The sequence below is a fragment of the Trichosurus vulpecula genome, chromosome 7 (assembly GCF_011100635.1).
Source record: "Trichosurus vulpecula isolate mTriVul1 chromosome 7, mTriVul1.pri, whole genome shotgun sequence".
In the NCBI taxonomy this organism is placed as follows: Eukaryota; Metazoa; Chordata; class Mammalia; order Diprotodontia; family Phalangeridae; genus Trichosurus; species Trichosurus vulpecula.
Genome location: NC_050579.1, coordinates 17,040,263 through 17,064,915, shown reverse-complemented (window position 1 = coordinate 17,064,915; position 24,653 = coordinate 17,040,263). Strand labels below are relative to the sequence as shown.

Below are 24,653 nucleotides of genomic sequence, written 5' to 3'. Positions count from 1 at the left end.
GTTGTTGTATATGATTGTGGTGGAATACTATTGTGCTTTAAGAAATGAGCAACAGGATGCTCTCAGAAAAACCTAGAAAGACTTATATGAACTGATGCAAAGTGAAATGAGCAGAACCAGGAGTACATCATACACGATAACAGCAATACTGTATGATGATCAACTGTGAATGACTTAGCTATTCCCAGCAATACAATGATTCAAGATAATTCTGAAGGACTTAAGATGAATAAGGTACTATCTCTAGAGAAATAACTGGTGGAGCTTGAATGAATATCAAAGATACTTTTTCTGGGGGTGGAGCCAAGATGGCGGCTGGTAAGCAGGGAACAGTGTGAGCTCCATACGGAGACCCTCCAAAAACTTATAAAAAATGGCTCTGAACCAATTCTAGAACGGCAGAACCCACAAAACAGCAGAGGGAAGCAGGGCTCCAGCCCAGGACAGCCTGGATGGTCTCTGGGTGAGGTCTATCCCACACGGAGCTGGGAGCTGGGAGCTGGGAATGGAGTGGAGCAGAGCCCAGCCTGAGCGGCGTGGACCATCCAGACCAGAAGCCGGGCAGAGGGGGCCCTAGCGCCCTGAATATGTGAGCTGCGGCAGTTACCAGACCCCTCGACCCACAAACACCAAAGACTGCGGAGAAAGTTAGCGGGAAAAGCTGAGGAGTGGAAGGAGTTCGCGGTTCAGCCCCGGGGGCAGCGGAGGTGGGGCACCTACAGCTGTTGTTACTTCCCCATCCAGGCCCACCTGGTGGGAGGAATTAAGTGGCGGATCAGAGCAGGGGTGCACAGCCTGCCGAAGATCTAAGCCCAGTTCGGGCTGGGGGTTCTTGGGGAAGGAGCAGTGCGGGTCTGACACAGCTGGCACCTCCCTCCCAAACATGGAACATAGAACTCTGTAATCTACAAGCAGTCATACCCCACTGAAAAACTCAAGGGTCAAGTTAGTTGGCTGGGAACATGGCCAGGCAGCGAAAACGCACCCAGATTCAGTCTCAGACTTTGCATTCTTTCTTTGCTGACAAAGAAGACCAAAACATACCGACAGAAGAAATTAATAAAGTCAAAGAGCCTACAACAGAAACCTCCAAGAAAAACAGGAACTGGTCCTAGGCCATGGAAGAGCTCAAAAAGGAGTTGGAAAAGCAAGTTAGAGAAGTAAAGGAAAAATTGGGAAGAGAAATGAGAAGGATGCGAGAAAACCATGAAAAACAAGTCAATGACTTGCTAAAGGAGACCCAAAAAAATACTGAAAAATACACTGAAGAAAACAACACCTTAAAAAACAGACTAACTCAAATGGCAAAAGAGCTCCAAAAAGCCAATGAGGAGAAGAATGCCTTGAAAGGCAGAATTAGCCAAATGGAAAAGGAGGTCCAAAAGACCACTGAAGAAAATACTACTTTAAAAATTAGATTGGAGCAAGTGGAAGCTAGTGACTTTATGAGAAATCAGGATATTATAAAACAGAACCAAAGGAATGAAAAAATGGAAGACAATGTGAAATATCTCCTTGGGAAAACCACTGACCTGGAAAATAGATCCAGGAGAGATAATTTAAAAATTATTGGACTACCTGAAAGCCATGATCAAAAAAAGAGCCTAGATACCATCTTTCAAGAAATTATCAAGGAGAACTGCCCTGATATTCTAGAGCCACAGGGCAAAATAGAAATTGAAAGAATCCATCGATCACCTCCTCAAATAGATCCCAAAAAGAAATCTCCTAGGAATATTGTTGCCAAATTCCAGAGCTCCCAGATCAAGGAGAAAATACTGCAAGCAGCCAGAAAGAAACAATTTGAGTATTGTGGAAACCCAATCAGAATAACTCAAGATCTGGCAGCTTCTACATTAAGAGATCGAAGGGCTTGGAATGCGATATTCCGGAGGTCAATGGAGCTAGGATTAAAACCTAGAATCACCTACCCAGCAAAACTGAGTATCATCTTCCAAGGCAAAATATGGACTTTCAATAAAATAGAGGACTTTCAAGCTTTCTCAGTGAAAAGACCAGAACTGAATAGAAAATTTGACTTTCAAACACAAGAATCAAGAGAAGCATGAAAAGGTAATCAAGAAACGGAAATTGCAAGGGACTTACTAAAGTTGAACTGTTTTGTTTACATTCCTACATGGAAAGATGATGTGTATGATTCATGAGACCTCAGTATTAGGGTAGTTGAAGGGAATATGCGTATGTATATGTTTATGTATATATATAAGTGAATGTGTATGTATGTATGTATCTATGTGTATGCATGTGTATGTATGTATATATATATCTGTGTGTGTTTATATATGTATATATGTGTACATATATATGTATATATGTGTACATATATATGTGTACATATATATATATATATGTAAAAGAGAGAGAGCAGACACAGGGTGAGTTGAAGATGAAGGGAAGATATGTAAAAGAAATAAAATGAAATTAAGGGATGAGAGAGCAACATACTGAGAGAGGGAGATAGGGAGAGATAGAATGGGGTGGATTATCTCGCATAAAGGTGGCAAGAGGAAGCAGTTCTGTGGGAGGAGGGGAGAGGGCAGGTGAGGGGGGAATGAGTGAACCTTGCTCTCATCAGATTTGGCCTAAGGAGGGAATACCATACATACTCAGTTGGGTATCTTACCCCACAGGAAAGAAGAGGGAGGAAGATAAAAAAAAATAAAAGGGGGGGGAATGATGGAGGGGAGGGCAGATGGGGGTGGAGGTAGTCAAAAACAAACACTTTGGAAAGGGGACAGGGTCAAGGGAGAAAATTCAATAAAGCGGGATGGGTTGGGAAGGAGCAAAATGTAGTTAGCCTTTCACAACATGAGTATTGTGGAAGGGTTATACATAATGATACATGCGTGGCCTAGGTTGAAGTGCTCGACTTCTTAGGGAGGGTGGGTGGGAAGGGAAGAAGGGAGAGAATTTGGAACTCAAAGTTTTAAAAACAGATGTTCAAAAACAAAAAAAAAAGTTTTTGCATGCAACGAAAAAATAAGATACACAGGCAATGGGGCGTAGAAATTTATCCTGCCCTACAAGAAAGGAAGGGAAAAGGGGATGAGAGGGGAGGGGGGTGATAGAGGGGAGGGCTGACTGGCGAACAGGGCAACCAGAATATATGCCATCTTGGAGTGGGGGGGAGGGTAGAAATGGGGAGAAAATTTGTAATTCAAACTGTTGTGAAAATCAATGCTGAAAACCAAATATGTTTAAATAAATAAATTTAAATAAAAAAAATTAAAAAAAAGAAAGGAAAAAAAAGATACTTTTTCTTTATTTTTCTTGAGGCTTTTTTGGTATATGTTTTCTTACAAGGATATGTGTTTTGCATGGTATAACCTACGTCAAATTGCTTGCTTTCTCAATGGCAGAGGGTGAAGGAAGAAGGGAGAGAATTTGGAACTCAAAATATGAAAAAAAAATACTGAAATTGTCTTTATATGCAATTGGGGGAAAAATAATAAATTTAAAAAAAAAAAAGATGAGTTTTTCTGACTTAGAGTCTGGCACTCTATTGTGCCAGACTATCCCTATCTATTGTGCCACCTAGCTGTTCTCACTGACAGCATTAAGCCCAGAAAATTACAGGAACTCCTTCATGAAATACAGGATTACTCAGGAAGTCAGCTTAACAATCCATGCAGAAAAAACTAGCTGAATTAAAATTGCCTATGGCATAGATAATCACATTCAGCTAAATGACCAGTCCAAAAAATTAGCAAACACATTGGAGACAGGCTCATAAGATGGACACCATGAATTTTATCCATAATTGAGCAATAGGAAGAGAGTGAACTGGGCTGCATTTGGGAAATGACACATAGAGCTTTAAGGTATCCCAAAGTGCTCCTCAACCCAAAGACCTATCTCTTAACACAAATGTTCTTCTGATAGAGTTGCAAAAATTAGGCACTGCCACCTTTCTTTTTAATCTGATGTTTTTATATCACCAGAACATACATCTCTTCTCCTTCCCCACACAGCCAAAACAAACTTTATAATCAAGATTAAAAAAAATTAGCAGCAGTCCCACAAACCCAAGCCCAGTAATCATATCAAACAGTATATGCACTAACCATACCCGGAGTTTCCCCAATCTCTGTCAAGAGATGAAGTATGTTATTTCCAGTTGTCTCTCGGACAACACTGGTTATTACCCAGCATTCCATTTCTTTTTTTCTTGTTTACATTACTGTCATTTTGGGTACTGGTTTCCAGGTTTTTATTTCATTCTGCCCCAGTTCATAGTCTGAAGACTTCTTGGGCTTCTCAAAATTCTTTACACTCGCTGTTTCTTTCAGGCAGTAGTATGCCATGACATTCATGTAACCCAATTTGCTTAGCCATTCTCCAACAGAATGAGGAACACTAAGATGCACATAACCCAATGGGCTCAAGCAGGATGCAGTGAATTTTCAACGGTGAAGTTATGTAAGTAAATATATGACAGGAAAAGATGCTGAGCTAGTCCCTTAATAGAGGAAATAGATAACAGCCCGAATGCTGCACTGCTACCTCCAAAATACAAGAGTAAAGAGGAAATCCTTCAGCATATGCTGGGCAAATCCTCTGTGAAAGATCTATTGGAGAATATGGGCAAGAACCAAATAAGATGAGAAGAAATCTATACTGATGGAAGCAATAATCACGTCAATGAGATCAGAGAGCCACTTAAGTTTTGGGGGCAAGTAGTAATGGACAGACCAAACATACTGTTTTCAAGAATTGTGACAGAGAGCTGAACTGATCAGGGATTTTCTTTATAGTTCCACAGTATTCTCTTTTGTAAAGCCTTAGAACAGTTATGTTTTCTAAGAGCAAGGTAAAGTACAATACCAATCAGGTGAGTGAAAAGAAGCATCAGTCTGAATAACTGCTCATAAGTCAAACTGAAAACAAGACCAACCAAGTTCTTTCAGGCACTAATAATGGATAAAAAATATCATCTATCACACAAAATCATGCATTTCTAGTCCATACTGCTGGTTAAAGCAAATTCATGCTATAAACATAATCCAACAAACCAAGAAATTAAGTACATTATCAAAATCTGTCACTTGAAATTTCTGGGTTACAGACCCAACAAGTTGGAGGACCAGACACTTTCTTTGATCCCCATGACCTCTCAAACCTCTCCAAAATAGGAATTATATTCAAGAGATAAAGCAATTTCAATTGTCTCTGTGTTCTAAGATACAAAAAACCAGAATGAGGTAAAAATCTGATGAATTAACAGCTGAGGAGGCAAATCCCTAACTTGCTCATTCAGCATTCCCTCACCCACCAGCGAGCCACTCTCTGGCTGGGATGTGCAAACCAACCTACATGCTTCCTCTGGCCAGGACTACAGTGCAGCAGCACTCTGGGCTGCAATCATACTCAGAAAACTGAGGAGCAGAATGAACTGGAGCAAGATACCAGCCTGAGGGAAAGGGGACTGGTATCCAACTGGGGCCAATTTTGTCTCCTCAGACAAAATTGGGACAGGAATCAAGGCCAGTGAAATATACACTGCCATGCAGGGAGGCTGAGATAGATTTGAGGTCTAGCTCCCAAAGAAACCACCATCAAGGGGGAAGGAGTCAGAGAACAGGTCAATATAAGGAGAAAAAAGGCTGAATTAATTAAAGACCTCAAGAGAAAAAACCAATTGATCTTTAGCATAAGCCAACAAGGAAAATATTTATAACAGAAAGTGCTATGACCTACAGATGTGCAAAACAAATCTAGACATCTCTGATTAAATATTGTAAAAGAAAGGAAAATGACAACACCTGAGGAGGCAGAGGACTCCGTGGATTCCCAAGAAAGGATGTTTTAAAAGAGAAACAAGATTTATGAAAGCAGAATTTATGGCCTATACAGCAGAAATGATTGACAGAATAGAAAATTTTAAATCCATGGTGGCAAGTTTCACCAAAGAAATAAAAGAGTGACTAACTGACTGGGAATGCAAATACACAGAAGTAAAGGACAATATGGGAGAAGAGAAGGAAAAAAAAACAATAATGTTAGAAGACAATACACTCTTCATATAAACGAAACATATTAATCTTGAAGATAAGATGTGTAGGGAGAACTTAAGAATTGTAGGTCTCCTAGAGGAACATAAGAAGTCAAAAAAAAAACTTCAATACCATAATGTAATAAATAATACAAGAAAATTGCGCAGAACTTCTAAACACAGAAAACAAAGTGCCAACTCAAAGAATCTGTAGTTCTCTCTAGGGGGGAAAATGTATGCTGCAAACTCTAAGACACATAGTGATTAGATTTAACAATTCCAATTACAAACAAATTCTGCAAATGACTAGGAAAAAGACCTCCAAATATAAAGGAAAGGAAATTGTAATAACATAAGACTATTCTATATCCACCAGAAACTGCAGGGGGGAATGGAAGGAATTCAGAAGGGCAAAGGAACTCAATACACAACCCGTGGCGACATCCTGCAAACCTAAGTCTAACCATAAATGATAAAAGACAGCTGTTCAATGAAAAAGAGGTGTTCAAAGCATTCCTGCAAAGAAAACCAGACCTGAAAAAAACTGTTACTAAAACACTGTAGACAACAGAAATACAAGAAAGGTAAATAAATACAGCTACTAAGAACAACAGAGAGACCAATAAAAGACTTCTTTCTAAAACTGCACAAGGAAACAGGTGAAACCACAAGTCAAATAGAAGAGATGGTAGAAGAACAAACCTGAAACAACATGGACTAAACCTCACAATGCCACACCTACAGGTGAATCAATGTTTTTTGTGGGACAAAACTGCAGACTGCAAGGGCAAGAGAGATTTTAGAAGATAGAGAGAAATATGTAATGCACCTTAATCACTTCAAAAGTTAACAATGAAAGGAAAAATAACTCTTCTAGTCTCTTGGTGAAAAGAGGACCTACAAGAGAAGGGTGAGAAAGCAAATGGAGGGACTGAAAGAAGAGGAAAATCATGTTCAGTGGTGGGAGGGCTTCCCACTGAAGAATGCTTCCAGGAGGGAAAAGAAATATTCTGTAATGGGAGATGGGGATCTTAAAGTGGATAGAATCTACAGGGATTTCGAGCTTAGAGACCTTTCTTACTGTCTCAGAAGAAGGGGAATCAGAGTTCCTGGGAGCAAAGGACAGCCAGAGGAGTAGGAGGGTACAGATGCAGAGAGATTTCATGGCAAATGGGAAAAGTGAAGGACAAAGGGCAGTGATGAATAATACAATCATAAACACATTGAGCAATACTTCTGTCTTCTCTAGCACCTGCAGGAATTGAAGCACAACAGAAAAAGGGGACCTAGGGGCAAGATCTACAAGGTGATAACTCAGAAACTGTTTATACAAGGGAACACAAAACAGGTACCTTAGAAGCTAAAATTCTATGAAGAATACAGAGATTAAAGAAGGAATAAATAAGTATAAAGGCCATGAGTCAAATAAAAGAGGTCTAGAACAGACAGAAAGGGAAGAAAAATAATGAAGAGAATGAGGGAAAGAAATTCTTTTTGTGAAAAGGCACAGAAAATGAAATTTAAAATAAAACAAGATGAAATGGAGGAAAGGAGAGTTTATTTGACTACTTAGCTGAGAAGAAATTTAAAAAAGGGGAAAATTTAGATAACTAGATAAAAGGAAGAAAGAAAAAGGAACTAATAAGTGAAGCAAAACTTCAAAACTAGGCAAAAGGGTAATAAACAGAAGGGGGAAAGGGCTTGTAGACAAGAGGAAAAAAGCAAGAGGGTTACCTTAAAGTAGATTAAGCTAAAATAAGTGAACAAAGAATTGTCTTTACAGGAGGGGGCCCAATGTTAGAGACAAATAAAATATAAGCCTAACTCATAACTTTAAATGTAAATGGACTAAACAATCCAATAATATGAAAAAGAGTTAACAGAAACTAAATCTTACAATCCTTTGCTTACACTTAAAAAAGACATACACACAATAAAAATGAGGAGTTAGAACAAAATTTACTGTACAAGTGAATTTTAAAAAGTAGGAGTTACAGTCATGTTATCAACAAAGCAAAACCAAAAATTCACCTTTGTCAAGTGACCTCAGTTTGAATCCTGGCAGAATATGTGTGTAGGCACATGTGCACCCATCCCTGAGTAACTTACCTACTCTGTACACTCCTCTGATCCTTCAATCCCTGTTATCTACAATCTTATCACTCTCCTCCCCTTCTTGGATAAACTCCTGGGGAAAGGTGTCTACAATCTAGGCCTTTACATCCTCTCCTCTAGCTCCATTCTGAACTATGCAATCTGGATTCCTATCTCATCATTCAACTCAAACTACCCTCCCCAAAGTTACCAATGATCTCTTAATCGCCAAATCCAGTGGCCTTTTCTCAATCCTCATCCTTCCAGGCAGTCTGTGACACTGTCAATCACCATCTTTTCTTCCTTCTTTAGGTGTTCAGGACATTGCTGTCTCCTGGTTTTCCTCCTACCTGTCTGGTGCTTCTTCAGTTGGTTTTGTTGATTTTTCCCCTCTACTTCCCTCTACTAACTGGGGTGTCACCCAAGGCTCTCTTCTTCCTTTATACATTCTTCTTTGATGATCTCATCAGGTCCCATGGGTTTTTAATCTATGCAGGTAATTCCCAAATCCATATTTCTGGCTCTCACCTCCAATCTCATACTAATTGACTAACAGACATTTCAAACTAAGTACCCTGTAGGCATCTCAAACTCTACATGTTCAAAATAAAACTTAGTATCTTTCCCCACAAAGGCCTTCCTTCTTCCCAACCTCACAATAACTGTTAGGGCCCTGCCATCTTCCGAGTCACCCAAGCCTCACAATCAAGGTGCCATCCTTTCACCCTCTCTCCTCATTCCACAAATTCAATCTGTTGCCAAGTCCTGCGGTTTCTAGCTTCACATTTCTTGTCTATCTATGGCCCCTTTTCCCCACTCTGGTGCAGGTTCTCCTCAACTCATGCCTTCTGGTGGGTCTCCCACTCCAGCCTATCACTGTACACTCAGCTGTCAGTGTGACCTTTCTCTTACACAATGTTGCAGCTTCAAACTCCGCGCACTGCCACTGGTTCTCCCCTACTCCTGGAATACTCTCCCTCCCTCCTCAGTTCTGCCTCCTGGCTTCCTTCAAGACTCAGCTCAAATCCCTACTTCTGAGACAGGCCTTTCCCAGGTTTCCTGTCTTCCATTTACAAGCTACATCTCCTGCATGGAGATAGTTGTCTGCATGTTATAGCCATCTGAATGTGAATTTCCTAAGTACAGACACCATGGCTTTGTCTTCTGTAGTATTCTCGGCACTTAGCACAGTGCTTGGCACATAGTAAGCACTTAACCAATGTTTGGGGACTGACTGATAATGATTAAGTTTAGTCCCAAAGAAGAGATGTGAGAATACACACCCCTCCTTTCTTTGTACTCACTGGGGACTACCAGTGAGGAATACTGCTTTCATGGTCAGACTTGGGTGATATACTGATTAGTCGGTTTTGTTTTTAATCTTTCTTTTTTAGTTTGTTAAAAGGAATGACTCTTGGGGAGCAGATGAAGATGGGATAAAAACCAAGTCTCAATAACTGGAATTCAAAGTGAAATTAATGGCTAAGCCCACCAGCTCTTACTTGACATTGGGACATTCATCGCAGACCACTTCCTGGGTCATCTGGAAGCGCCCTGGGCCCAGCTGTGTTGTCCTCATCTCTTGGCGGCAATTGCATTTCCGTTTGCCAGGTGCCTGCCGGGCCACAGGTTTATTTCTAACCACCTATAAAAGGAAGACAAAGGAGTGGTCAGGCAGATCTTCAGACTCCTTGTTTCAGTCTATTGCTCCTGAGTTTCATGTACCAAATAAAAGAATAGTTAGCTACCTCACTGATTTATCCAAGAAGAAAGGAAATAAGCATTTATTAAGCAACTACTACATGCCAGGCAAAGATTATCTCATCTGATCCTCACAATAACCCTGGAAGTGCTCTGTTATTCCCATTTCACAGTTAAGGAACTGAGGCAAAAAAGGTGAAGTGACTTGTTCAGGGTCATACAGTTAGAAGTTAACTGTCTGAGGGTGGATGTGAACTTAGGTCTTTCTGACTCCAAGTCCAGCACTACATCCATCGAACCACCCAACCCTAACCCCAATTCCTACCATGACAGTCCTCTACAAAACATTTTATCAATCATCTTGAATCAGAAACGAAGCAGACTCAAATATCACAACTTTAAAAGTGTGAGGGAGGTACAAAGGAAAGAGGCTCAGTTTGAAAAAGAACTTGAAAAATACTGTAATTACACTAGTATCTGTAATTTTAAGCTCAAGAGATAAATTCTCTACCAGTTAAATTAATGTTAGGAAAGGAACGAGTGTGAGACAGTCAAAACAACATGAAGTAAACCTCAGAAGCCTTGATTTCCAGGGCTGCCTCTGCCCTGGCTAAGTAAGGGGAACAACTTCTCAGAACCCCAGTTTCCTCATCTGCCTGCTGAATAGGATCAGGAGGCCACAACTGATCATGGATATGAAAGCCCTTTGAAATCTGCATTATTATGGAAAGACTTCAGCATGAGGCTGCGTGGGTTTCATCCTGGAGAGCGCTGACACCTGTAACAAAGCTAACACACTTACAGCTGCCACCTAGCTTCAAGGTTATTCTCACGAAATGACTTCTTTGTTTCAGAACTCTTGGTGCAGAAATCTTTCCTCACAATCTCCAGATCCAAACTTTGAATTTGTAAGAAGAAATAAATGGTCCATCTCTTTAGGAGGTATAACCAAGCATCCAAATCCCTTCAAGGACGTGGTCATGAGTTCGTTCATACAAAGAGCTTCATTATTATTAAGTTAAAAAAAATTAAATACTCAATTGGAAGGCAAAGGCTCAGGCAGAATGGTTACATAAATCCTTGGAGAAACTGGCTGTGTGCAGGTAGCCCTAACATGTGAAAACCTAGGTTTATGAAAAAGTATAATTGTTCCAAGGGAATTATTTCCTTTCCAAAGGCCTGAGAATGTGATTATTTAAGCCACACACTCTCCTGGAGTATTTAGAATAGGATTTGATGCCTCCATTTTGGCAAGGTCCCCCTCCCAACCCAAGGGGTGTCATGGCGCCTCTTGTTTCTCAAGGTTGCCCCAACAAGAGATTCCTGCCACCCAGTTAGTTACCTATGACGGAGCTGCCCATCCTTGTGACCAGAATGACAACCCTAACAGCTCTCTCCCCTCACAGACACAACAGCTATATTATGTGTCAATCAAGGTTTTTCTTAACCCATCAAGCTTTTTTTCTTAAGAAAGATGTGAGGACAAGAAAGTCCCATTAGCAAATTCTGAGGCCTGTATGGGGAGCTGTTCTTTTCAACTCACTTCGACAAAATTTCCTGAATATACTTCTTCTAAAGTGACTTCCAGGTCCACAACAATGTCGTTTCCTCTTGGAATATTCCTGTCCTGCTGCCGTGGGCTTCCTCCAAACATGAAGCCAAAATCTCCAAAGAAACTGTAAGGAATTATGGAATCATTAGGATGGGAGGAAAATCAAGGTTCAGACCAACTACAGTCAGTCAACAAGCACTTATTAAATGCCTACTGTCTGCCAGCTTACTGTACAATTGCTGAGGATACAAAGACAGGCAAACAAGTCCTGCTCTGTTCACAATCTAACGGGAGAGGCGACATGCGAACTCTATATGAACAAAATCTATATACAGGATAAGTTGCAGATAATCTCAGAGGAGGCAATGAAATTAAGGAGGACTAGCAAAGGCTTTTTACAGACAAAGGTTAGATATATAATTCCAGATAAGGGCACACAGTGTCTTTAAGATGGTAATAAATCTTTTTATCCTTTATGCTGTTCACATGCTCTGAGGAGACTGAATTTTGTGAATGTCACATTTTCCCCTTGTGTGTCATTACGTAAGCCAAAATCTAAAGATAATGTCTCCACTGAAATGGAAGCCTCTATAAGACACATCTATGAGCAAAAGTAACATATACGCAACAAGGGCATCACTTTGCATTAAACACACCCACACCCATAAACCTCAGTGGTATCTTTCAAAGTTAAAGGCCCCAGAGGTAGCTGTGGTCACTTTTGGGTGCCCAGAGTCACTGCAGCTCTAAAAGCCCTCAATCTGACAGTCTGCCCCCCCGCCTCCCGTCGAAGGGAAGACAAGCAGATCTGGGACTCCATACAAAGGTGCCTCTCTCCAGCTTCCCTAGGTGACGTTGGCATATATTACAGTTTTCAAAGATTAAGAAGGGGACATTGTTATCTTGTCATGGAATGTCACAGATTTACTGCTCAACAGGAATGGTGTATTGCTCAGCCCTTCACACACCCAGGACACTGAGAATGCAGTAAATACTGGAATACAAGGGTCTCTACTTCCCACTACTGGCCACAATCATTGTGCTCAAACTTCTGAGAGGAATGGCATGGGATGTGAGTGGGGTGGAGGGAGAAGGGATCAGTGTATGTAGGTGGAATTTCCTTCTCTATTTTATAAGGTTGATTTTTTAGAGAACACATTCTAGAAACTAACAGTGAAAATAATTTCCTAGTGCCATGAATAAGTGAATAATTTCTACAGGCAGGATGGTTTATAGACAGGTAAACTTCTTACTGTGAGAAGATATCCCCATGGGAGCTCTGATGACCATCTTTCAATCCCTCTTCACCGTAAGCGTCATACTGCTTTCGTTTCTCCTCATCTGATAGCACCTAAGGAGAAAAGACACATGACAGGGAGTTTGAATCAGCTGACCTTAGTTATACCCAAAGTGATATTGATCCAACCTGACACTAGTCTCAAGACTTCCGATGAAGTAAGCTTCATCTAAACTTTTTACATCCATCCTAGGATGAATCACTCACCTAACCCCTAGGGAGACCCCAGTTAGTTGCAGGGTTGATGTATATTTTAGAAGACAGTAGAATGGGTTGTCTTAGGGCTCCCTGCCCCTGCGTGGCTCCTTTCAAGGTCCCGTCAGCAGCGGGGCACAGATTTACTCAGCTCCCTTCGCATTAAGCTCCTAGGAAGCCAGTTTCTTCTCTGAGTAAAGATTAACAAAGCCAGACTGACTTTACCTAGAAAACGGAAGGCTGATGGAGAACTTGTACCTGAAAACAGAGGGAGGACTATCCAATAAGTTGTTTTCATTTTCTGCTGACAAGAGTAATGAGTTTAAATGACAACAATTGCAAACTTAGACAAGGGACAGAGCAACAGGAAGGAGTGGTGAGAATGCTGGCCCAGAAGGGATCTCTGCTCTGTCCTGGGCTCTGTGTGGCTGTGGGCAAGCCAATTTCCTCAGAAGCCTCATTGCCCTCAGCTCTAAAATGAGGGACCTGGACTCAAAGTCTCCAAGCTCATATCTAGCTGTTCAGTTCTGAGTTTAGGATTCTAAGTTCTGGGTTATTCAAAGTCTCTAATATGCTGGAACAAGATTGCGAATGGAAGCTGTGCTGTCTTTTTTTCCCCTGGCAATTTTAAAGAATGAGCAAGGAGTTATATTTTCAGGTAACTTTGATGACTTTCTAATTATCAACAATTGTTCCCATTTTAAACAATGGTATGCTTCATTAGGAAAAGATTAAGAACTGCTCAAATGCTGGGCCTCTCTCGTGCTCTCCAAGCCCTCATCAACTGCCCGTTGGACATCTCCACTGAGATAAGCAGGCATTCCTCAAACTCAGTGTTTTCCAAATCCAGCCCACTTCCTAACTTCCCTATTTCTATCATAGGTACCAGCATCTTTGCAACTTCAAGGACAAAGAACTCTACTTTCTATTCCGTCCTTTCCCATAAACTAAATAATCATCAAGCTTTCTTGCCAGCTGGGTGGCACAGTGGGTAGAGCCCTGGATCTGGAGTCAAGACGATCTGAGTTTAATTTAACCTCAGCCATTTCCTGCCTGTGTGAGTCACTTAACCTCTGTTTCATATTCCTCATCTGTAAGATGGGGATAATAATATTCATGAAGTGCTCTGCCAACCTTCAATGCTTTATACATGCTAGGTAGTATTGACTCTACCCCCAGCGTTCTCTCCCACATCTACCTTCGCTCTATTCATAAAGCATCTTGATCAGGTCCTTATCGATGCTTGCTTGGATGACTAAGAGCCTCCTAATTGGTCTCTCTGCCTCCACCATTTCCCCTCTCCAATTCATCCTTCGCCCAGCTGTCAAACTGATGTTCTTAAAGCATGAGTCTGACCGTGGCATTCCCATTTAGGAGGGGCTCCTTTTTGCTGCTAGGATAAAATCTTTAAATGTCCACCTTGGACATTTCAATCCTTTCAAGATCTGCCTCCAACTTGGGTTTGTTTCACTTGGTGTCTCACGCACCACATTCTAGCTATGTGGTGTACTCCCAGCTCCCTGTCTGTGCCTCTGCATCTCCCACCTGTGTGCCTTTGCACAGGGCCTCTGGTTTGGAGAGTGCTTCATCCTCATTACAGCTTCCTGGAATCCCTAACTCCTCTCCCGGCTCAGCTCAGGTGGCACCTCCCAAGTGGCACTTTCCTGCCCCTTTCCCCCAGGTGTTCCTGTTCTCCCATTCTCCCACCAACATACTTTCACAGAACAGACTATCAGCTCCTTGGGTTCAGGGCCATTTTCTTTTTATGTCTGTATGCTCAGCTCCTAGCATAGTTCCTGAAACAGAGCAAACATTTAATATTCCCTGAATTGAACTGAGGGCCTTCCGACAAAAAGAAGACATCAGACTCACAAGCTCTTTGAGTGTAATAAAACAGAGAAACAAATAAAAATCATCCCTCTAGCTATATGTGAGGTGCTTGGTCATGTAGATGGTAGTTTCAGACATGCCAAAGAGGATGGGAATCCAACAGAAAAGGACCACGCTCCTAGAGACTAAAAGATTGACAAGAGTTGACTAGAAAAATTTTAACCAGAAGGCCAGAGGCTTAGAAACAGGAAGGGGTAATGGCTGGTACGTAATTCCTTCCAGTCCCTATCTGATAATACTTGCAAAGCTATCCCAAGCAAACTGAGTAACCCAAGGCCCTTTTCCATTTCTATTTAGTAAACACAGTTTAGATCCCAATTCCTCATGCACATGACATACAAGAAATCACATGCCTGAAATCTGAAATGACCACATGCAATGGGCTACACTGGACAGGGCCAATAGAATAAAGGAGGTAATTCTAAAGAAGCAGAGAAAGTGTGGAATGACTTTAACCCTTGGAAATATCTTTGAAAGAAAAAAAAAGAACCTTTCTCCCTTTGTATTCCTGGGTGGTGGTAATGAAAAGTTAATCTAAGATTTAAGGGGAAAAAAATTAATAGCAAATATACTATATGGATATGAGTCATGTAACAAGAATCTCCAACAGAATTAAAACTAGTATCACTCAAAGCATAATGGAGACGTGCAAGAAGGATGCAACACAGCTTTCAACAAATAAGAAAATGGGAAGAACTGGAGGAAGACAGGTCATCAAAGAAATGTATGATTGAAAAATAAAATGGGGTGGTCACATGAGACTGAGGCATAACTGATGGACAGCCCATGTGCACTACTATTATGATTACAATATCAGAAAAAGCCAGCAAGGCCTTTAGGCTTTAGTATATTGGGTGAACTGCTGTGATGAACTTATGGGAGGCCACACAAAAGAGATACACAGGATGGACAGGCATGAACGGATTGTAATTTGTGTTGCTGGGGCCAGCGTCCAAATCACTCAGATTATAGATACGATGGCATATTCTAAATATGACAAAAAAACTTAACATCCAAAATATGTAAGGAACTGTAGTGATTCCCAGACCACAATGGACAAATGGTTGATGCCTATGAACAAGGAATTTTGTAGGAAACATAAATTATTAATAGTCACTCAAAAAATGCCAAACTCACTAATATTCAAAGAGATTTCAAAGATAACTTTGAAGTACCACTTTCCACTCAAATTGGCAAAAGTATTTAATAACAATGAAACTCAATGTTGGCAAGGCTGTGGAGCCATGGTGGAATCACCTGTAGAATCTTTCTGGAGAGCAATGTGGTGGGATGTAGCAGTCAGTGAGTCAACAAGCATTCAGTCAATGCCAACTATGTGTCTGCTATGAACAGGCACTGTGAGAAGCCCTAGGGATATAAAGAAAGGTAGGTAGTTCTAGGTCTTCAGGAACTCATGGTCTAATGGGTGACATAATGATGTATGGAAAAGACATAGACAAAATAAATAGGAGATGATAAAGAGAGGGAAGGCACTAGGACTATGGGGAATCTTACAGAAGGGGAGATTTTAGCTGGGACTTGAATGAAGACGGGTAAGTTAGGAAGCAGAAGTGAGGGGGAGAGTTCCAAATGTGGGGGACAGCAAACGAAAACGGCTGGAATTAGAAGCCGAAGTGTCTGGTGTGAGGAACAGCAAGATCAGCATTACCTGACTGCAGAACACATAGTGGAGAAAGAAGCCTGGAAGGGCAGGAAAGGGTAAGGTCATGGAGGGCTTTGAAAACAAATAGAAGATTTTATATTTGATCCTGGACATAACAGGGAATCACTGGATTTGAATAAATGGGGGGAAGGGGAGTGACAAAGCCAGATCTGCACTTTAGGAAGCTCAGTTTGCTAGTTTAATGGAGGATGGACTAGAATAAGGAGAGACTTGGAGGTGGAAGGCCAACGAGCAGACTACCGCAACACTCCAGGTGTGAGGCGATGAGGGCCTGGACCAGGTGGTTGCAGTGTCAGAGAAAAGGAAGAGGCATATATCAAAACTGCCATGAATTTAGAAATGGCAGGACTTGACAAGTGAGTGGATATGGGGAGAGGGAAGAGTAGAGGATGAAACCTGGCTCAATTCGATTGCTGGCAATATACCTGATAGTGTTTGAGGTTTTTTTAGAGCTATCTGTTAAAAAATTTTCATAATAGCATAGCATATGTAATTGCAAAAAAACCTAAAAGCAACTTAAATGACCAACAGCAAAGAAATGGTCAGAAAAATGGAGACATTGGTGTAATGGAACAGAATAATTAAAATAGCCAAGTATGAGGACTACAAAGTGGGGGAAACTTTGTAAAAGAATGCAAAGTTTAAAAAAAAAGCAAAACCAGAAGAATGGAGCATACACTGTCAATGACCATATGAGACCCAGTGAATCTGAATGATGGTCAAAGCAGCCTGGTAGAGAATTAGAGACAGAAAGTGCTATATGGTACCTTCCCCCCAACTGAATTATAATCAAAGAGTAAGATTATTTTTTGCATGTCTGCCCACCCCACCCCAAACTGTCCCCTTTTCCTAACTTCCCTATCGCTGTGGAGGTCACCAGGGGTCAGCAGCCAGGTGTCCCCCTCTCCCCACTCCTCCATGCACTGGAGGCAGGCTCCTAACTCCCTCATTAGGATCCTGAGCCCTGCTCTTCATGCTCCCCGCTACAGCGCAGTGCCTGAACAATTCCTGCTTTCTCATTCTGCATGATGGGGGTCCAGACCCCTCACAAGACCTGCCTCATACAAAAAGGTCTTCCCCTAATCCTTTCAGTACCAATGTAACATTATCTACTTACATTCCCTTTAATGAGATAATGAACGTGAAGCATCTTGAAACCTTAGAGCTTTACAAATGTTAGCTAGAATTAATCCCTTGATAGTTCCAAAAACTCCTGAAAGATTTTTTTTATTCCTAAGACTATTTGCTTTTTATTACAGATGTCTCTGAAAGTAATGTGTCATATAATCTTCCCATTTTTAATGTGATTAATTACTACTAAACAGTAGATTGAAGGGGAAAACTAGGCCCAATCTTTTCTTTCGATGGCCCAAGAACTGGGGGGAAAAGCTGCATCAGCAGAAGTGAGGAAAATCCAAACAGTATGTTGTGTTGTGCATCTGAAAGAGGTGGTGCGAGATGGGGAAGAAAGAAACCATGGTAACAACTGTTAATATTGCGCACACATTCAGAGGGATAAACAAGGTCCATGAGCACCCTGAGAGAAAAAGCAGGCCTGTGTCATAAGACAGATGCCAGCCCAGAGCACCCGGAGCAAAAGGAAATCTGTTAGCAGCTGATCTTGGGAAAAGTGCAGCACTCAGCACTGTTTTTAATGATCAATCTGTTGGACAATCTCCACTAAAATCCTACTCCAATGCCTTACCATGGGGTGCAGGTAGTCCTTGGTTTTCAAAGGCAAAGGAGAAGAAAAAGAAACAAGTAGTCTTTGCCATGCCAGGAGGCCCTGGTGTGGGGGCAGGGAGGGGGGGGTCACCCACATAGTACTCTGGCCACAGCAGCTAATGAAGGCACAGACAAGCTGAGATCTGGAACTGCAGAGTCTACAGTGGCACTAGTAAAGGCTCAAACCTTTTGAAGAACTGATACAATAGGGTTCAAGCCTACTTTCTGTGGTCTTGTTTATGGCAATGAAGTGAATTCGGTCTCAGTGTCTCTCTTTCTACAGGGCTTTGAGTTTGTCAGGGACAGAAGAATCCCCCTCATTTGATAGGGAAGAGATGAAGGGCTCTGATCACTCGGTTTTTTCATACCTAGAACTGGACAAACACTGCACCTTACTATTATTTATCAGTGAATTATTACTGTTGTATTAGCAATGACAACTTGATGAAGTAACAGGAAACAGATGACTATATCTGCTTTCTTCATTGTTTGCAGATCAATAGTGAGCTTCTGGGGATCTGGACCGGTGATTTAAGAGGGATAAGGAAATTCTAAAGAGGAAAGTACTTCTACCAATGTAGATGGCTAAGCAGTTGGCAAACTTCAGTCATACAGAGTGGCTCGGGAGCACTGAGTTAGAGGTGAACTGATCTGTTAAGGGCCACACTGCCAGGATGGAACAGAGGCAGCACTTCAACCCAGGCCTTCCTGACTCTCCACTGATAGACTGTCTATCCAAGTTTTCCCAATTCTAAGGTCATGCTGCTGCTTCTCAACAGTGAGTCTTACAAACTCTTTATTACTATTAATATGGAAAGAAAAGGGGAAAAGCCATCAGTATGGTTTCTTCACAGGTTGGGCAACCAAACCATAACTACTCAACTTAGTAAAATGTTATCACTGATCCCACCTCAATAAACAAGGCAAGTTTGTGCTAAAGTACATTTGGTTTTTGTCCTTCCTTTTGGTTCTGTAATAGAATCACAACATTTCTAAACTTGGCTTAGACCTGGAGAGCAGGCTCTGCCACAGCCCCTGCCGCCTGGCTGGTGACCCACCCTCCCCACCCCACCCAGCCCTACTTTCCCTGTCTGTAAAATGAAGACCACCTCAGCTGTCACGGTCATCTTCCTATCCTAACTACTAGGGAAGCTGTGCCTACAGACATTTCTTTCCTTTCCTTTCCCTCTTGGCTACCAACACCTTCCCCTGAGCATCTTCTACCACCAAGGTTAGTTTTCATGTTTGTTTTCCATTCCTTCCTTTCTAGCAAAAAGAAGGGAGAATTGAGGATTCAAGAATTCTCACTCCACCACTTGGGCAATTCATTTACCTTTCACCCGGGGCCATTTTGCTAGAAGAGAAAAAGGATCCCTGAGGGTAGTGACCACACAGCGAGGCGGCTCATTTAACCGGCATTATAACTTCATTAGAGTAAAAGTAAGGCAGAGGTGTTGCCATTCTTTCTAGCTCCAGCTCCCCAAAGATGTGTACCTAGGCCCCATTCGTTTCTTCACCTTCATTTTCCTGAAGGAAATGATGGAAAAAAAAGCCTGAGTAAGTTAGCTAGGAAGATAAGTATGGTGGCCACATATGATTTAGCATTAAATCCTCTTTATGTTTTCATCTGACCTACTTAAAATGGAAGCTCCCTAAGCAAAGAGATTGAATCTTTCTCGGTGCCAGATGGACTTCGGAGTAGCTGTGTGGGCCCACTCACAACTGTGACACATGTATTTTCTTACTGACCTCATAGGCAGCCCCGAGATCTTGGAACTTCTCTTGTGCTCGTGGGTCATCAGGGTTCCGGTCAGGATGAAGCTGGAGAGCCAGTTTTCGATAGGCCTTTTTAATATCTTTTACAGATGCACTGCGAGGTACCCCTAGGATCTTATAGAAATCTCGCCTGGGGAGAAGAAATCACTTGGTTATAAGAGTTTTAGACCATTTTGTGGAAAATACCCCCTAAGCTTTCTCTCAGGCTTGTGCCTGAGTAATGGAGAGGAAGACAACTCAGAAAAATCAAAGAATATACCAGAAGTGTGACTGTAAGACTTAATTTTTACCAAACCAGAACTTGCACATACAAATAAATGCTGTCCCCTTCAAAGCAGTCACCTTGAAAGGCTATACTGCCGGACAGGCAGCTGTGGGTAGTGGAAAGAACACTAGGAATGGAGTCAGAAGCCCTGGGTCCGAGGTCCAGCTCTGCCACTTACCAGCTGCATGTCACCTCACCTTTCTGAGCCTCAGTTTCCTCATCTGTGAAATGGGGATAATAGGAGCTATACTATCTACCTTTGATGGTTGTTGTGAGATCAAATAAGAACATAAAATAAAATACTACATAAATATAAAACACTGAGCACTAGTGCTATTTCCACTACTACTATTGATCCCCTGAATCTCACTTTTGCTCAAATGCTATTTAGAAATCCTCTTTGGGAACCACCTTCATACGCAGCTACACGAGAAAACCAATTATTTCATAGTCATGCTTCATTTTTTTTTTAATCCAAAACCTGCATTCTCCAGGGTGACCACCGACCTTATTTAGCACATTTGGCCCAATGACCCCAACTGAGAGTGTTCCGAAGAATGTGTAGCAGGCTCTGAAAGCGATTCCTACAGAGAAGGTCCCAAACCATTCTGAGCACTGGAATCCACATGGAGCTTCCCAAGGTGACTTGACTACTCTGAAGGGAACAACACTCATTAAGGGGAAAAACCCAACACAACAGCCTCACTATCACACCTCTCAAGTAGTACAACAGAAAGGAATATGACTGATTGTTGGCATGCCCAGTCTACAGCAAGGCAATTCAATAAATGTTCTAGATTCAGGGTGAGGAGAACGCCGGGTTCAATAGCTCTGACACCGATTAGGTGTGTGACCTTGGGCAAGTCATCTAAACCAGAGGTGTCACTCCGAACAGCCCATAAAACTTCTCAGTGCTGGCCAGAACCAGAATAAAAGGTGACTGGGAAATATTTGAGAAAATAAATAAAAATACAGCAGAGCACAGGTAGCTTCATCTATAAAATGAGACCGCTACAGTTCCTGCCTCATGAGAAAAGGGTTACGTAAGCTTAAAACTTTATAAAAAGGTACGATCTAACTTACTCCTAGCAGACCAAAGGCAGCTCACAAGACCTGTAAAAGTTCACCAATAGTCTAAGGCTTCAGGAAAGAGTAGTTCCTAAAGTCACAGTGACTTCACTGGTGGGGAGATACTTTGGGACCGAGTTCAGGGAAAAAGGTTCTTCCTCCCAGAATCATTTCCTCTCCTAGCACCAGTTGTAGTACCACTACCTAGTACAACTGTGAGTAACAATGACACTAGAAAAGAAGAGATGAAGGTGAAGGTAAAAGTCCTGTACCCCAGGGCATACCCCAGTGCTGTACAGAAGACCTGGAACCAGGGAGTTCTATCAGAGGCTCTCTTTCCCATTAGACTCTAGGTAAAAGAACTGAATCAGTCTCAGGTTGTAAAATATCCACAAAGGTGTTTAAAATACTGAGTAACCTATTTCAAAATCTCTAAAAGTAAAGTTTTCAACTACAAATTATACAAAAGTATTGTTATAACTAACACAAATCTTAATCCTGTTTTAGAACAAGGTTTGACCCGAACAAGCTAATAAAAATGGTTTGGGATAAAACAAGTGGTCTTTCCAGAAGGGTAAAGTATTTTCATAAAATCTGTTTTGGCAGCAACATTTTGAAAAATTCAATTATGAGGCCGCAGGCAGTTAATATAACATTAACCCTACACAGTAAGTATGACTGATGCAATGTACAAGAAGCATACAATTTCTACATAGACCTCCACAATATGTCAATGACACTTAAAAACCTTAAGATACATCAATGCCTTACTTCCAAGTAGGAGAGAGATTATATTTTACTTATAAGGACAACAAGCCTTAGTGACTTTAAAGGTGCTTCAGGCACCACTTCCTACCAGAAGCCTCTCCTAGTGTCCTTTAGTTTTTCATATTCTCTTCTTTCTCAAATTATCCAGTTTGGCTTCTCTCTACATTTTTAATACCCTAGAGAATGTAAAATCCTTGGGAGGAGAGTTTTGGGTTTTTTTTTTTAAGTCCCAGGGACTAGCAGAGTACTTTTCACATAGTAGAGACACTTCTTAAGTGCTGGTTGAGTTGAAAAAATAAAGCACTTGGGAGGAAATAATATCATGATACTAAAGAAATGACTACCTCTAATCTTCTCATAGAATCCTAAAGCTGTAAGAGTCCTTACTAGATCATACTGTCCAGTCCCCTGCCTTTATTCAGATACCTTATTATCCTCATTTTGCAGATAAATTGAGGGCCAGACAGGTTGGGTAACATCTAGAAGGTCACACAGCTAATAAATGATGGAACGAAGACTAGAACCCAGGTCTTCTGCCTCTAACTGTGCTCCTTCCACTACTTCACACTAGCACTTGAGGAGGTTGATGACATCCAATAACTCCACTGGGTTTGGGAAGACAAGAGGTTCTCACTTCCTTTGCCTCACTACAGTTGTGTGCCTCTGTCATACACCACTCAGCTTGACAAAGTCACTCCTCAGCTTTCAAAAAAGATATTCTCCCCAGAAGTGAAACATGACATTGATTCTTCTCTGCATTCCCCTCTCCCACACCACAAGTCTTCATTCATTCAAACCCCAATAAGGGGGAGTACTGACCTGTGACACTCCCATCAATCTCCTAGCCTCACTGCTCCTTTTCACCCCTTCCCTCTTCTCCTGGTCTTGCTCCCTCCTCCCTCAGAATCACAGACTAGGAGTTGGAAGGCATTATCTATAGATCGGGGCTGGACAGGCTCAGAGGTCATCTAGTCTATAGATGAATAAGAACCCTACCCTCCTGCAACATTAACTTACAAATTTGGTTATTGAGTTTTTTCTTGAAGACCTACTGCATGCAAACCTTCACATCCTGAGGCAGTCCAGACCACTTTTGGATAGTTCTAATCATTAGCAAGTTTTTATTCTTGTTTTTTCCCCTTTCCTCAGGGCTAAAGTTGCCACTTTGCCACTTCTACCTGCTGGCTCCTAATTCAGTCCTCCGGGGCCAAACAAAACAAATCACTTCTACTCCCACCTGACAGATAATGACCATGTCTCCCACAAGTCTATCCAGATCAACTTTCTCCAGACACTCCCTAGTCATACACCTGCCACTGACCCCCTTCAGAAGAACCCCCTCCCTGCCCTCCTCACCCCCTCCCATGGCAGGGCTACCCCCTTCGCCCCTCTCCTACCTCCCCACCAGTACAGTCCCCCAACCCTGCCTCCCAGGGACGCCCCGCTTTCCTCCCCCTCCTGCCCCGTCTCCCTCATCTATTCAGCCTGCCCAAGCCTGTCCCGACTCTTCCCCGGCACACGGATGTGTGCCCTGTCTGTCCCTCATCCATTCCCTTTATCAGACAGCCTCACCCCACATCACTCCCCCCAGCACAGTCTTGCTCCCCTCAGCTCCCCCCACCATCCCTCTCTATCCAGAACAGAGAGCACAGCCCCTTCACTTCCTGCTGGCACCCCCACCCCAGTCCTCAGCCTCCCTGGACGCTACCCCCCTATCCCCTCCCCCACCACAGACAGCCCTCACCTCTCAGTCCTCAGCGCCCCTCCCCAGCAAAGCTCCGTGCCTCTTATCCCCTCCCCCATCAACCGCCCCTTCCCCAGCACAGGCAGCTCTGCCTCTTCAGTCCTTGGCCTCCCTTGACATTGCCTCCCCTCCCCTAACCAGGCAGCCTTGGGCTCTCACCCTCCAGCACCCCCACCCAATACAGCTCCGTGCCCCTTATCCCCTCCCCCACCAGACAGCCCTAACCTCTCAGTCCTCAGCCCCCCCCCCCGCAAAGCTCCGTGCCCCTCATCCCCTCCCCCATTGGCTCCCCATCAGACAGTCCTACCCCTTCACTCCTCAGTTTCCCCTCACGCCGCCCCCATCTCCCCCAGCAAAGCCCTGCCCCTCTCAATCCTCAGCCCCCCTCGTCCCCTCCCCCATCACCGGCGGCGCTTCCCTCCCGCAGCCCCTCAGCCTCCCCGATCCTTCCTCCCCCACCTCCTCACGCCCTCCCCGCCGAGGCCCGCTCTCCTCACCCCGCCATCACGGCTCCGAGCATGTAAAGCAGCAGGAGGCACAGGCCACCCAGCCTGTGCGGGGCCATGGTCAGTCTCTTCAGCGACAGCCCGCACCTTCTTCCCCTATCCCGGGAGTCCCCGCTCCCCGCGGGAGGCGGGGCCGATGCAGGGCCGGGCCAATCAGCGCCCAGGGCATCAGCGCGTGCCGGCGCTGCGGCCAATCACCGGCGGACACTTCAACGCCTAGATCGCGTTCCCGTGAGGGACGGACCGGGAGAGCGGCATCCTAGGGCCGACCAATCACAGGCGGTAGCATCACCGGCGTCGCAGCGCCCCCTCCTTTTTCCCATAGCGATAAGAGTCTCTCGGATTGGAGCAAAATGACGGACTGCTGGCCAATTG

The 24,653-nt window shown here is 42.9% G+C and overlaps 1 protein-coding gene across 1 annotated transcript in view; it reads right to left on the bottom strand.

Moving 5' to 3' along the window:
- The window catches only part of DNAJB11 (DnaJ heat shock protein family (Hsp40) member B11), a 30,024-nt gene extending 5,623 nt beyond the window's left edge, over window positions 1-24,401 (bottom strand). The window contains exons 1-5 of the mRNA XM_036768006.1: window positions 24,270-24,401; window positions 19,901-20,057; window positions 12,614-12,711; window positions 11,352-11,484; window positions 9,610-9,752 (exon numbers count right to left, since the gene is read on the bottom strand). Coding sequence (XP_036623901.1) covers window positions 9,610-9,752; window positions 11,352-11,484; window positions 12,614-12,711; window positions 19,901-20,057; window positions 24,270-24,337 — 599 coding nt within the window. The 5' untranslated portion in view covers window positions 24,338-24,401. The remainder of the gene's footprint in view (window positions 1-9,609; window positions 9,753-11,351; window positions 11,485-12,613; window positions 12,712-19,900; window positions 20,058-24,269) is intronic.
- Between the last annotated feature and the right edge of the window lie 252 nt (window positions 24,402-24,653).